The following is a 15,456-nucleotide window of genomic DNA, read 5'->3' on the forward strand; positions in this document are numbered from 1 at the left end:
AATTGTTAGTTACTTGACCAAAAATACGTGTAATACTTTCTATATGGGCAAAAAAACAACAACTAAGGAAACATAACTAAATAATGTTACTGAACACCATGAATAATAAAGGCCTCTTGATGAAGGCCTAAATAAAATGCACCCCTTCATAAAATATTACATCTTGTCATGGAACTGGGTGTTAACCAGTGTTTTGTGTTTGAGTTCTTTTTCTTGATTATTGGTTATTCACAGTTTTGTGCTCTTTATTATTATTAGTTGTTGTTCTTCTGGCGTCTAGTTTCAGACACTGTCTTCCTTGTGTTCCATGTGTCACATTCTTTCAGTCTGTTTCTCTGTGTCAAGTCTGCATCTTTGTGACTTGTCTCTTGTTTCCTGTTTTATTTTGATAGTCCCAGTCCTACGTGCATTGAGTCTAGTTTTAATAACCCTTGTCTCATTAAGTCTAGATTCTTCCAGCTGTGCTTCCCTCCTGAGTCTCAAACCTCGTTTTCCCTCAGTGTATTTAAGCCCTGTGTTTCTCTCAGTCACTGTTGTGTTGTATCCTCTTCATGCTTTGTGTTTCTGTCGTGCTTGTGTTAGTTTCTGAGTGTTTGGTTTCTATTTTTCCAGTTTGTGGTTTTGTTTTTTTGTGAGGTTTAATTTTATGAAAATTCTCCCACTAATAAACGCTGCCGCTTTAAGTTTAACCTTCTGTTTCAGAGTCCTGCATTTGGGTTCTCCATCCTGCCTGCCACACAGTACACCATGACACATCTATTCTTTTCAAATTCTTCCTTTACCATCACCTCATCATAAAAACAAAAGATGAAATTTTGGGAGCATTCCTATGAAAATGTGACAAAGACTCAGAGACCAGTTTGATTCAATGCTTAAAGGTTTAATAATGAAGATGATGTTCATTCAGGGAAGTAAAGTGAAAGCTTAAAGCATTCTTTCCATTACACACTCAGTTTGTTCTTATTAAAAGAGACAATCCATCTACAGGTTGCATCATTTTTCAACTCATTCCTTATGTAGCATTGCGGTGAACTAAAAAGAAGTAAAGATGTAAGAAGACAAACATTTTAAGCTGGATTTATGAGATTATTTGCTCTAAAGACCGGTGAACCAAGCCTTCATTCCAGAGATCGTCTGACTTTCCTGGCGCAGACAAATGGGTATCTGGCGTCACAGGGTATGTCATTCATACAGAGGTTTCCTGTAAGCACCAAAAATGAACATTAAGTGAAGCCATGCTCACATGGACGTCTATACTGACACAAATATTTAGTTTGCATAATAGCAGGAGCACCTGTCAATATTCATTTTTGACTCTACTTTCACAGCACTATGTAAATTTACTTTAAATTTAAAGACGTGAAATACAGCAATCTATTTTATTCATTATGGTAAAACACAAAGTTTGTCTCTGTTAAAAATAAAATTTAGAATTCATATTATTTTCCTGTAAGTCACTGCTATTTATCACACCAAATGATAAGCATTTTTTGAGAAAATGTGGATACTGTAACAGTTTTTGTTCCCCTCAAAATGAATTCATACACTTTCTTTTAAATTTTACCTGTCCAATTCATATGCAGGCAGTTCTCTCTGCCCCCGACATTGTTAGGCTCTCCATGACACCAGTTTGCATATGTGAAACGGGTTCCATCGATCCAAAACCAATAACACTCCTAGAAAACACAAAAAAATAACAGAGAATAATGTCGATAGGCAGGCATATCCTCTAGTGTCAGAACTAATGTCTAATATTGAGTAGTGTACCTCTTGAGCATCTGAGCCTCCAATCCATGTAGGGACATGATTACGAGCACCATTAAGTATGACCCTCTGAATCGCTTGGTACTCTCCGAGGTTGCGCACAGACGCCAGATTTGCATTCAGGGACTGACAGTGTCTCTATAGGACAAAAGGTCTAGTTGAAACCAAGTTTGATATGAAAAGTATTAAAGCAGAGAGAAATGCTAAATCGAAATCACTGTTCTTACCTGCGCCTGAGCCCAAGTCAGTTGATTGGGAAAGAAGTGAAAGTATTGGTTTCCATATCTAGTCCAACCCCAGAGGCTCCTAAAACATGGAGATCTCTTCTCAACAAGATGCTCTCCTGAGGACAAGCAAAGACTACTTAGATACTCAAACATCAATTATCTTTGCTATTTACAAAAAAGTAATTGTGTCATGGTCCCTGTGCCTCCCCGGCCAGCCCAGTGTGGCCACAAGTGTTTGTTGTTTTTCTCTCACTCTGTCTCTCCTACCTGTCTGCCTGGGCGGAGCTCTGATTGGGCTCCTGCCCTTGGCCCACGCACCTGCAGCTGATCTCGAGCGGATTGCAGTTCTCTGGCTCTTAAGGCTGGGGCTCTGAGCTGTTCGTCGCTGGAATATTGAGTAACTCTCGTTAGTATTGCCTGGCTTCCTTGCGATTCTACTGTTCCCGTGTTTGCCTTCGACTTACCCTCGTCTGTGTAAACAGGTTTGCCTGGATCAGCCCTTTTGTGACCCCTGGACCCCGTGAGTAGGAGAGTGAGCTGAGCTGCTTGTGTGGAGACTGTTTGGACGAGGAGCAGAGCGAGTGCGAAGAAGTGTGTCTCCCCAGCCAAGTGATCCCCGGGACCCTGGTGTTTCCCCCCCCTTCACGTGTATATAGTGCACCAGTGTGATTAATAAAGTGTCGTTGAACTGTGCTACCTCAGTCTGCGCCTGAGTCCGTTCCACTCCCGTGACAAATTGTCTTTCAAACCATGTGTAAATGTGTTTACACACACACACACACAAGCACACACACACACACACACACACACACACGCATATATATATATATATATATATATATATATATATATATATATATATATATATATATATATATATATATATATGTATGTATGTATGTATACATAAATTATAAATATTTTATTTTCTCACTGGTAAAACATAACATTTGAATACATACATTACATACAAGCATACAAGTGAGGACATAGATGTGCTCTTCAGCATGACAAAAAGTTATAATTTTGATAAATTTTAGTGGTAAATTTCCATTTATAATATTGATATTATAAGTGTTGTTTGTATTATTGATTCCACACATATATACGTTATCTATATTATACTACAATACTCACTGGCAGCAGTGGTCAGAGCGATCATTGCACAAAGAAGTGCAGACACAGTCAGCAGCTTCATGGTGATAATTAGTATCTCTGTGAACAACAAAAGACCCAAAGTTATTAGCACTTCATTAAACAAAGCACAGAAGGAATCTGAGTTTTCAGCCAACCTTTTGTAGAATATCTTGTCTGTTCAGTCAGTAGCTTCAGCCTTCCAAGGTTGGAACAAGGTGCTGAACAGCTCTGAGATCACGGCTTATATTCTGTCTCTTTGTAGTTTCAAAACAGGGAACTAACATTGAAAAAAATGACACGTGTATTATGTGATTCATGCTGGCCAGACTTTTACTGCACTTCTTTCTTTCTCAACCAAAACCAAAATTATTGCCAAATGCTGACTACTTCTTCCAGCTGCCCACTTAATTTTACTAGTCAACAACTAGTCAAACACTGGTCAACACTCCATAGTATAAATGGAGAACATTTTATATATTTAAGAAAGTATTTTCAGGAAAGAAAAAAAAAACCCCATAAAACAAAGGAGAAGCTGAGTTTATGGACATTAAATAATCAGCGTTATTATGAAGATCTAAAATAATTTCTGACGTTTTGCTCTCACAGTAATCATGATGAGAATGTTTCTTCAGTAGACCAATTCTTGCCAGTTCTTTCCTTAGCATTTCTGGAAAAGACATGCAATAAGAAAAAGATAAAATGAGACCAGTGCCTCAGCTGATAAGAGATGTCTTGTATCTTTGACAGGCATTCACCAGAAAATTTTTATGGAGACAGATCTGTCACAGTACTGGGTCTGTGTGCTGCGTTTTTGATCAGTTATGTTCTTGGATTTGTTGATTTTCATGGTTTTGAGTCACTATATTGTTTTCTGCTTATGTCAAATTCAGAGATGGGCAGTGATGCGTTAAAAGTAATGCGTTATTGTAATTTGATTACTTTTTTCAAGTAATCAGTAAAGTAACAGGACTACTTTTTCAAGTAACTTGACCAACACTGGTTATGTTCTTACTTTCTGTAACTTTGCCCTCCCCCGTTCCACGTCTCACGTCTAGTTACTCTTCTCTCTGTGCTCCATGTCTGCTTGGTCTTCAACCCGTTTTCACTCCCTACTCGTAATATAGCGACGATTTGTAACATCCCTAAAATTCTCATGTTAACGCAAAAGGTACCCTTCCATGTTTTTCTCAGTTCACTCCAATGTGAACCCGCTCGCAGCGATAAGAGACACTTCGAGCAGAGGCTCCAGCCATCCATTTACTCCAATAATAACCCCGTCATGGCAAAACATGACGCCGTGAAGTACAATCTAACTGGAGAACCGAGGACCCTCTCCCCCGACGTGTTTTTCTCCCTAATGTAAGGCTTTCTTTGTTTTGTTTTGTTTTTTAGCCATCAGAATTGTTGTCTGAAGGCCAAGAAAGATGCCAAGTGGATTTACTTTACCAAGTGGATCATCATGGCCTTGCCATATTGGTCCATTTGATTGACCTTTATTATAATTATGTATTTATTTTATTTTTGTTTTTGAAAGACTGGACAGACATGACTGGGGGTCAGGACAGGGAGAAAGAATGAGAGGGAGAGAAAGAAAAATATTCCCATATATCATTGTTGTTTATTGTATTGCTCTCATGTTCTTCTGCTTGTTTTCTTTTCTTTCTCAACAGGTGATCCAGGTGATTGATATATGTATATTTTTTTTGTCTGCTTATTTAGTTGTTTTTTGTTTTTTTGCCCTTTATCCCCATCCCTCTTCTCCACTGTTTTTTCCCCCTCTTCCTTTCTCCTTTTTCTTTTCCTCATTCAAGTCTGTCCCGTATCTAGCAAGTGAAAATAAAAAAATAAATAAAATAAATAAACAACAAAAGGTGAATCAAATAGACCATTACGGCAAGTCTGGGATGGTCAATTTGGTAAAAGCTCCAAAAGCTGATTCTGTTCATCTGGGCGTAGCGTTTTGGGGGAGAAACGTTTCGTCACTCTTTTATTAGTAGGTGGTCCAGGTCCAGTTTAGTTTTCGATTGCCAGTTCTTTCCTTAGCATTTCAGGAAAAGACATTAAATAAGAAATGAAAGATAAAATGAGACCAATGTCTCAGTTGAGAAGAAATGTCTTGCATTTTTGACAGGCATTCCTATCTGTGTCATATCCGAATTTCTTTGTAGAGAAAGATGTGAGGTTAGCACCACACTCAGCATAATTAATGGGCTGGGTCTGTGATTCCAGTAGAGAAAATGCTGTGCAAAGTGTAAATAAAAATGATGTAAAGTAATAGCTAATTTTGAATTTGATTACATGAACTTATCTCAAGAAGTGGAAACATGGGACGACAAAGGAGTGGACAAGTAATCATTACTGAATGGAAAAAGCTCAAGGAACATTTTGCAACAATAGGTATGAAAAGGCATCTTAGCTATAAAGTTTCTCAGAAGCGGAGAGTTTCACCATTATCTAAAAAAAACTGCATCTAGGAACTGTGGAAACATTTCAGAATAATATATATTTATATAAAATTCTGAAGATGATGAATGTGTCATCAACTAGAGTACTCAATATTGTCAATAGATTCAGAGAATCTTGATAAATCTCTGTGGACAAGGGAGAAAATTAAAACTAGATTCCATGATCTTAAAGACCTCAGGTGGCACTGCATTAAAAACTTGGATGACTCTCTCATGGGAATAATTGCATGGCTCAAGAATACTTCCAGAAAGGATTCTGTGTAATGTTAATTTGCCATGCTAATGACAAATCTCTATCATTAATTGAAGGTTTACTATGCAAAGAAGAAGACATATGTAACCCAAAATGCTTTTTCTTTTTTTATTGGATGAAAAGAGGAGTTTGTTCTACTGAGGAATAACATGCCTCCATGTTTAACATACAGTGGCTTGCAAAAGTATTCGGCCCCCTTGAACTTTTCCACATTTTGTCACATTACAGCCACAAACATGAATCAATTTTATTGGAATTCCATGTGAAAGACCAACACAAAGTGGTGTACACGTGAGAAGTGGAACGAAAATCATACATGATTCCAAACATTTTTTACAAATAAATAACTGCAAAGTGGGGTGTGCGTAATTATTCAGCCCCCTGAGTCAATGCTTTGTAAAACCACCTTTTGCTGCAATTCCAGCTGCCAGTCTTTTAGGGTTCGTCTCTACCAGCTTTGCACATCTAGACTGAAATTCTTGATCATTCTTCTTTGCAAAACAGCTCCAGCTCAGTCAGATTAGATGGACAGCGTTTGTGAACAGCAGTTTTCAGATCTTGCCACAGATTCTCGATTGGATTTAGATCTGGACTTTGACTGGGCCATTCTAACACATGGATATGTTTTGTTTTAAACCATTCCATTGTTGCCCTGGCTTTATGTTTAGGGTCGTGTCCTGCTGGAAGGTGAACCTCCGCCCGAGTCTCAAGTCTTTTGCAGACTCCAAGAGGTTTTCTTCCAAGATTGCCCTGTATTTGGCTCCATCCATCTTCCCATCAACTCTGACCAGCTTCCCTGTCCCTGCTGAAGAGAAGCACCCCCAGAGCATGATGCTGCCACCACCATACTTGACAGTGGGGATGGTGTGTTCAGAGTGATGTGCAGTGTTAGTTTTCCGCCACACAAAGCATTTTGCATTTTGGCCAAAAAGTTCCATTTTGGTCTCATCTGACCAGAGCACCTTCTTCCACATGTTTGCTGGGTCCCCCACATGGCTTGTGGCAAACTGCAAACGGGTCTTCTTGGTTTTCTGTTAACAATGGCTTTCTTCTTGCCACTCTTCCATAAAGGCCAACTTTGTGTAGTGCACGACTAATAGTTGTCCTATGGACAGATTCCCCCACCTGAGCTGTAGATCTCTGCAACTCGTCCAGAGTCACCATGGGCCTCTTGGCTGCATTTCTGATCAGCGCTCTCCTTGTTCGGCCTGTGAGTTTAGGTGGACGGCCTTGTCTTGGTAGGTTTACAGTTGTGCCATACTCCTTCCATTTCTGAATGATCGCTTGAACAGTGCTCCGTGGGATGTTCAAGGCTTGGGAAATCTTTTTGTAGCCTAAGCCTAATTTTCCAATAACTTTATCCCTGACCTGTCTGGTGTGTTCTTTGGACTTCATGGTGTTGTTGCTCCCAATATTCTCTTAAACAACCTCTGAGGCCGTCACAGAGCAGCTGTATTTGTATTGACATTAGATTACACACAGGTGCACTCTATTTAGTCATTAGCACTCATCAGGCAATGTCTATGGACAACTGACTGCACTCAGACCAAAGGGGGCTGAATAATTACGCACACCCCACTTTGCAGTTATTTATTTGTAAAACATTTTGGAATCATGTATGATTTTCGTTCCACTTCTCACATGTACACCACTTTGTGTTGGTCTTTCATGTGGAATTCCAATAAAATTGATTCATGTTTGTGGCTGTAATGTGACAAAATGTGAAAAAGTTCAAGGGGGCCGAATACTTTTGCAAGCCCCTGTATGTCTTGTTTCCGAGTCACATATAAGATACTTTGTGTCTTAAAGTTTTGCAGATTTAAATGAGTAGCTTTTGAGCCTGAAACAGACTTTAAAGCCTTATTCAAAACACTCCTTTAATTACAACAAAATGGTTTCGGGAACACTGCCAAGGCTTAGGAACCTGCTTGAGATTATCTGATGGCTCGGTCTTAGCCAAAGGAGCCTGAACAAGCATCTTGGGTCTATTTGCACAGTTTTTTACCCACCAGACAAAGGAAGGAACTGAACCAAACGGTAGAAACCAGCGGGGGGAAAAACTAAGAATAAAGATGTCCTATTGATACTGACTGGCTTGCAGGACTCACTGGTAGGAAGCTGAAAGGTAAACAGGCTGTTGCTAAGCAAGGTCATGGAGCAAGACACGGAATGGATGAGCCTTCAATTCCACTTCCTCTATAACAATGACTTGATCATTTTCTAGGTCGGGTATGGGGTTTTAGCCTCTGTTCTTTAGCACTTTATAATGCATTTGAATATTCAAGCTACGTATAGGATTGAGGGAAGTTTTCATGTTGAGAAACACCACAACTAGAAATCCATTTATCTAAAAGAAACTATCTAAACCTACCTGGTCATATATTGAAATGTAATTGCCCCTCTCATTAAATCGTGAAAATATTGGAATAATTTTTTGGAATGTTTCACTTTCCTTAGTTAAAGGCAGTGTTCATGATTTGTCAATAAGAAGGAGACTAGGCAAAATGGCATCCATTGAAGGGTTTCAAGGCAAAAAACGATAAAATATAAAAACTTAAAATAAGTCACAGTTTCACCATGTCTTCTTTAAGGATTTAGGTTTTGGAAGCAAGAAAGGGAAATAACAGGAAATAATATCAGTAAGGATCTTGGGCACTTTGTACAGCTTTCAAATAATTATTATCAAATGACTGTCATTCTACCCCTGCCATGGTATATTATTCTGTTTTCAATTTTTTCTTTAACTAGTTTTACACATGGCAATTATATTATAACAAGTCAGTAGTTAATTGGGCATGAGTTAGAGGTAAGACCAAGTGTGATTCAACAGATCCCTTTGTTAAAAAAAACCAAAAAAAAAAAACCTTCAGGGAACCTTGAACAGCCCCAACCTGGGGGCAGGCCTCCAAGACTGATTCATTTGAGATCAAAGGGTCCCAAATCCGCCAGGGAGGTCTGTTATCCCATAGGAAATAGTGCTTTGTGAAATAAGTCGGGGCCAAATCTGGAGGCCCGGGCAGTACAATCATGGGCTATAAAAACTGGCTTTAGGCAAATCAAAAATCATCTTCCTGGTGGGAAAGGAGTTGAAAAAGCTGGTGGACATCAGAGGTGAAGGAAAATGTGGCTCACTTGTGGAATATTTTAGGTACCTGGCATGTACAGACAAGCAAAGTGGGCCTTGGCTTTGTGTGCCCAAACGAGAAACACAGAATGGGTCTGCATTTATTTCTACTTCCTCTATAAAATATGATGAAATATGTCAAAAGTTGCCAATTCATGTTGGCCTCAACCTCAGTTATTCGACACTTGATCATGACAGTATATCACTTTTACTTTTGGGAACTTTTATTTTCGACAGTTAAAATAATGAGATAGCTATAAAGCCCCAAGTCTTGTGAAATAATGTCTGAAGTGAAAATAATTTCAGAAGCTTTGAAAGATGTTTTTTCTTTAGAATGTTAGCAAGGCTGTTGGCTAATTGATGATAGCATGATAATGAGTTTATCTGTCAGTCACAGACTTTAGATATGCTTTTCTTTGCTGTTTATATTTATATGTTAATTCTCACATACTGGTGAGAAAACACCAGTATATGAGGATTTTTTTTAGTCTTCTTAAAGTAACCCAATATACAAAAACCAACAATGTCAGGTTCAGGGTAAGTACGTGACCCAAATGCAGGACTTCACAAAAGAGACTGTTTATTCACAGTGGAGATGGTGAACAATAACGTGACAGTTTCCAAAAATATGGCTTCCATTGTGGAGCTCCTGACTCCCACACAGTGCTCATGGTCTGTAGTGTGAATGGTGAAAACTCCAACACTTGATATATACAATAGCTCCACTCCTGTGACACACTCCCTTCCAGGCTCTTGAAAAGACAAGATCAAGCAAAGATAGTTTCATCTCAGAGTCAGGGCTGTACTGACTAGTTAGCTCAGCCACACTGTTAAGTAGTGGGCCACTGATGGGGATGATCAGCGGCAGCCGGTGAGACTTGATGCAGGACAGTTATGGCTGGCTTCAGGATGGGAAATCCTTCCAGCCTCATGATCAGAGATGATTAGAGACAGTAACGTGTATCTGATTACTTTTTTCAAGTGACGAGTAAAGTAAGGAATTACTATTGCAAAAAAGGTCATTAGATTACTGTTACTTTCCCGTAAGCATGCTTCGTTACTGCGTTATTAACCAGTGATTTTTTTTGTGAGAGTGTCTCATGACAATGACGTAAGCGTGTGCAACGTTCGTGGTTAACAGCTGTGTGCAGATCAACAATGGATAATATAACGAGTGCGGGACAGAGTATGACTGTGCAGCATTTAAAGCGTGGAAGTACTGACCTTACTTTAAATTTTGATTCAGTAAAAAGAGACAGAAACATTGGCGCCCGTGGGGTGTGTGGGAAGAAAACTTCTTTTTATAGCGAAAAAAACTCCTAAACTTCCAAGGAAGCACCGAGTATGCTGCCACAGGAATTTGAAATTCACAGAGAAACTGCCGGATCCTTCCGCTGACATGACCACTGTGGCACACCTGCACCAGGGCAAACCTCCACCCGCCCCACTCCTGCTAAACAGGTGAAGTTTTCTCTGGTCCCCTCCCCAATCAGACCAGGAGTGACATGTTTAGCCGCATGTTCTCCTTAAATTGCTGGCTGTCTGAGTGGTGTCCCAGAAATGATGTGGGCTTCATAGATAATTGGCAAACCTTCTGGAGGAAACCTGGTCTTGTTAGGAGAGACGGCATCCATCCCACTTTGGATGGAGCAGCTCTCATTTCTAGAAATATGGACAAATTTATTAAACCCCCCAAAATATGACTATCCAGAGTTGGGACCAGGAAGCAGAGTTGCAGTCTTACACACCTCTCTGCAGCTTCTCTCCTCCTGCTACCCCCCCAAAAACCCATCTCCATAGAGACTGTGTCAGCTTCCAAAAAGACAAAAAACAAACTAAAAACCAGCAACAAACAACTTAAACATAAACAATTACAAAGAAAGAACAATACAGTATCCACATCTGAACCAAAGAGTAAAACAGTGAAATGTGGATTATTAAATATTAGGTCTCTCTCCTCCAAGTCTCTGTTAGTACATGACTTAATAATTGATCAACAAATTGATTTACTCTGCCTTACAGAAACCTGGTTGCAGCAGGATGATTATGTTAGTTTAAATGAATCAACACCCCCGAGTCATTCTAACTACCAGAAATCTCGAAGCACAGGCCGAGGGGGCGGTGTGGCAGCAATTTTTCACACCAGCCTATTAATTAATGAAAGACCAAGACAGACTTTTAATTCATTTGAAAGCCTGATGCTTAGCCTCGTCCACCCCAGCTGTGAAACTCAGAAACCAGTCTTACTTGTTATCATCTATCGTCCACCTGGGCCTTACACAGAGTTTCTGTCTGATTTCTCAGACTTTATATCTCATTTAGTTCTGAGCTCAGATAAAATAATTATTGTGGGTGATTTTAACATCCATGTAGATGCTAAAAATGACAGCCTCAACATGGCATTTAGTCTGTTATTAGACTCAATTGGTTTCTCTCAAAATGTAAAAGAACCCACCCACCACTTTAATCACACTCTAGATCTTGTTTTAACATATGGCATAGAAACTGAACATTTAACAGTGTTTCCTGAAAACCCTCTCCTGTCTGATCATTTCCTGATAACATTTACATTTACAATAATTGATTACACAGCAGTGGAGAGTAGACTTTATCAAAGTAGATGTCTTTCTGAAAGTGCTGTAACTAAGTTTAAGAATATAATCCACCCACTGTTATCATCTTCAATGCCCTGTACCAACACAGAGCAGAGCAGCTATCTGAACGCTACCCCAACAGAGGTCGATTATCTTGTTAATAATTTCACCTCCTCACTACGTACGACTCTGGATACTGTAGCTCCTGTGAAAACTAAGGCCTCAAATCAGAAGTACCTGACTCCGTGGTATAATTCTCAAACACGTACCCTAAAGCAGATGACTCGTAATCTGGAGAGGAAATGGCGTGTCACAAATCTAGAGGATCATCATTTAGCCTGGAGAAATAGTTTGCTGCTTTATAAGAAAGCCCTCCGCAAAGCCAGAACATCTTACTATTCGTCACTGATTGAAGTAAATAAGAACAACCCCAGGTTTCTCTTCAGCACTATAGCCAGGCTGACAAAAAGTCAGAGCTCTGTTGAGCCAACCATCCCTTTAACGTTAACTAGTAACAACTTCATGAACTTCTTCACAAATAAAATTTTTATCATTAGAGAAAAAATTACCAATAATCATCCCACAGATGTAATATTATCTACAGCTACCATTGATGTTAAGTTAGACTCTTTTTCTCCCATTGATCTTTCTGAGTTAACTTCAATAATTACTCCCTCCAAACCATCAACCTGTCTTTTAGACCCCATTCCTACAAAACTGCTCAAAGAAGTCCTGCCATTAATTAATTCTTCGATCTTAAATATGATCAACCTATCTCTAATGATCGGCTATGTACCACAGGCCTTCAAGCTGGCTGTAGTTAAACCTTTACTCAAAAAGCCATCTCTAGACCCAGCAGTCTTAGCTAATTATAGGCCAATCTCCAACCTTCCTTTCATATCAAAAATCCTTGAAAGAGTAGTTGTCAAACAGCTAACAGATCATCTGCAGAGGAATGGTTTATTTGAAGAGTTTCAGTCAGGTTTCAGAGCTCAGCACAGCACAGAAACAGCTTTAGTGAAGGTTACAAATGATCTTCTTATGGCCTCTGACAGTGGACTCATCTCTGTGCTTGTCCTGCTAGACCTTAGTGCAGCATTCGATACTGTCGACCATAATATCCTATTAGAGCGATTAGAACATGCAGTAGGTATTACAGGTACTGCGCTGCAGTGGTTTGTATCATATCTATCTAATAGACTCCAGTTTGTGCATGTAAATGGAGAGTCCTCTTCACACACTGAGGTTAATTATGGAGTTCCACAGGGTTCAGTGCTAGGACCAATTCTGTTTACATTATACATTCTTCCCTTAGGCAGTATCATTAGAAGACATAGCATACATAGAGGTGTGGAGGGGCATGAAGACCATCACTGGATTCAGGCCAACCAACAGCAGGGGAGCTGAGGGAGGTGAGAATAGAGCCGACGAGTTGAATCTGTTTTTCAATAGATTCGACACCACAGTGTCTGCTCCCACCCCCACAACCTCACCTGCAGTCAGCCTGGAATCCAGAGCCACACAACTGTGCCAGCCTCTCTCTTCACATGTTGCCTCCTGTGAGATTCCTGACACCCCTCCCCCACCCATCACCTTCACTCAATACCAGGTTGAGATGCAAATGAGGAGACTTCACTCAGGCAAGTCTGCTGGACCAGACGGAGTGAGTCCCCTTGTCCTCAAGGCCTGTGCCCCCCAGCTGTGTGGAGTCTTTCATAAACTGTTTATGCTGAGTCTGAGTCTGCAGAGGGTCCCGGTGATGTGGAAGACATCATGCCTCGTCCCTGTACCAAAGACGCCTCGTCCCAGTGGCCCCCAGGATTACAGGCCCGTGGCACTGACCTCCCACATCATGAAGACCCTGGAAAGGCTCATCCTGGACCAGCTGCGACCCATAGTAAGACCACATCTGGATCCCCTTCAGTTCGCTTATCAGCCTCGTCTCGGAACAGAGGACGCCATCATCTACCTGCTCAATCGTGTCTACACCCATCTGGACCAGCCGGCGAGCACTGTGAGGGTCATGTTTTTTGACTTTTCCAGTGCTTTCAACACCATCAGGCCGACCCTCCTGGGTGATAAGTTAGCAGCGATGCAGGTGGATGCTTCTCTGGTGTCCTGGATTGTTGATTACCTGACAGGAAGACCACAATATGTACGTCTCCCACAGTGTGTGTCTGACAAGGTGATTAGCAACACAGGGGCACCACAGGGGACTGTCCTCTCCCCCTTCCTCTTCACCCTCTACACCACAGACTTCAGCCACTGCACAGAGACCTGCCATCTTCAGAAGTTTTCTGATGACTCTGCGGTGGTTGGATGCATCAGCAGGGATGATGAGACAGAGTACCGGGCTGTGGTCGACTCCTTTGTCACGTGGTGTGAGCAGAATCATCTGCAGCTCAACGTGGCAAAGACCAAGGAACTGATCGTGGACTTTAGGAAGACCAGGAAACACTTGACCCCTGTTTCAATCCAGGGGGTCAGTGTTGACATTGTGGAGGACTATAAATACCTTGGAGTACACATTGACAATAAACTGGACTGGGCTAAAAACACCACAGCACTTTACAGGAAGGGCCAGAGTCGTCTCTATTTTTTGAGGCGACTGAGGTCCTTCAACATCTGCCAGAAAATGCTGAGGATTTTCTATGAGTCTGTGGTGGCCAGTGCGATCCTCTATGCTGTTGCATGCTGGGGGAGCAGGCTGAGGGTCGCAGATGCCAACAGACTTAATAAACTGATCCGTAAGGCCAGCAATGTTGTGGGGATGGAGCTGGACTCCCTCAAGGTGGTGTCGGAGAGGCGGATGCTGTCCAAGATAAAGACAATGTTGGATAACACCTCCCACCCACTCCATGACATGTTGGTCAGTCACAGGAGCTCGTTCAGTGAGAGACTGAGATTACCGAAAAGCACCACTGAACGACACAGGAAATCATTCCTGCCTGTGGCCATCTCCCTGTACAACGCATCCACTTAACACACTGTTTGCTGCTACAACTACACATGTTTCTTTTCCAAATATTTATTTATAAGTGACTTATGTATGTATGTATGTATGTATATATATGTATATATTGTACTATTCTTAGTTAGCGTATTGTCTGTCTTGTCTTAATGTTGGTTTAAAATGGAGCACTGTAACAAAAAATAATTTCCCCCAGGGATCAATAAAGTATTCTGATTCTGATTCTGATTCTGATACATTTTCACTGCTATGCTGATGACACCCAGCTCTATCTGTCCATGAAGCCAGATGACACACACCAATTAGTTAAACTGCAGGAATGTCTTAAAGACATAAAGACCTGGATGGCCGCTAACTTTCTGCTTCTTAATTCAGATAAAACTGAGGTTATTGTACTCGGCCCTGAAAATCTTATAAATATGGTATCTAACCAGATTCTTACTCTGGATGGCATTACCTTGGCCTCCAGTAACGCGGTGAGGAACCTTGGAGTCATTTTTGACCAGGACATGTCCTTCAACGCACATAAACAAATATGTAAGACTGCTTTCTTCCATTTGCGCAACATCTCTAAAATTAGAAATATCCTGTCTCAGAGTGACGCTGAAAAACTAGTTCATGCATTTATTACTTCCAGGCTGGACTACTGTAATTCATTATTATCAGGATGTCCAAAAAACTCGCTGAAAAGCCTTCAACTAATCCAAAATGCTGCAGCAAGAGTCCTGACAGGGACTAGAAAGAGAGAGCAGATTTCTCCTGTTTTGGCTTCCCTTCATTGGCTTCCTGTTAAATCCAGAATTGAATTCAAAATCCTGCTCCTCACATACAAGGTCTTAAATAATCAGGCCCCATCTTATCTTAATGACCTTGTAGTACCATATCACCCTATTAGAGCACTTCGCTCTCGCTCTGCAGGCC

At 40.7% G+C, this 15,456-nt stretch overlaps 1 protein-coding gene across 1 annotated transcript; it reads right to left on the reverse strand.

Moving 5' to 3' along the window:
• Window positions 1-859: 859 nt before the first annotated feature.
• Window positions 860-3,375, reverse strand: LOC101471067 (C-type lectin BML-2). The gene is made up of 8 exons (XM_014412685.3): window positions 3,284-3,375; window positions 3,129-3,206; window positions 2,456-2,631; window positions 2,259-2,376; window positions 1,992-2,107; window positions 1,768-1,902; window positions 1,565-1,676; window positions 860-1,201 (listed from the first exon to the last, which is right to left on the reverse strand). The coding sequence occupies exons 2-8, from the start codon at window positions 3,187-3,189 to the stop codon at window positions 1,119-1,121; spliced, it is 801 nt and encodes a 266-aa protein (XP_014268171.3). The 5' UTR covers window positions 3,190-3,206; window positions 3,284-3,375; the 3' UTR covers window positions 860-1,118.
• Window positions 3,376-15,456: the final 12,081 nt, after the last annotated feature.

Source organism: Maylandia zebra, linkage group LG3, assembly GCF_041146795.1.
Source record: "Maylandia zebra isolate NMK-2024a linkage group LG3, Mzebra_GT3a, whole genome shotgun sequence".
Taxonomy (NCBI): domain Eukaryota; kingdom Metazoa; phylum Chordata; class Actinopteri; order Cichliformes; family Cichlidae; genus Maylandia; species Maylandia zebra.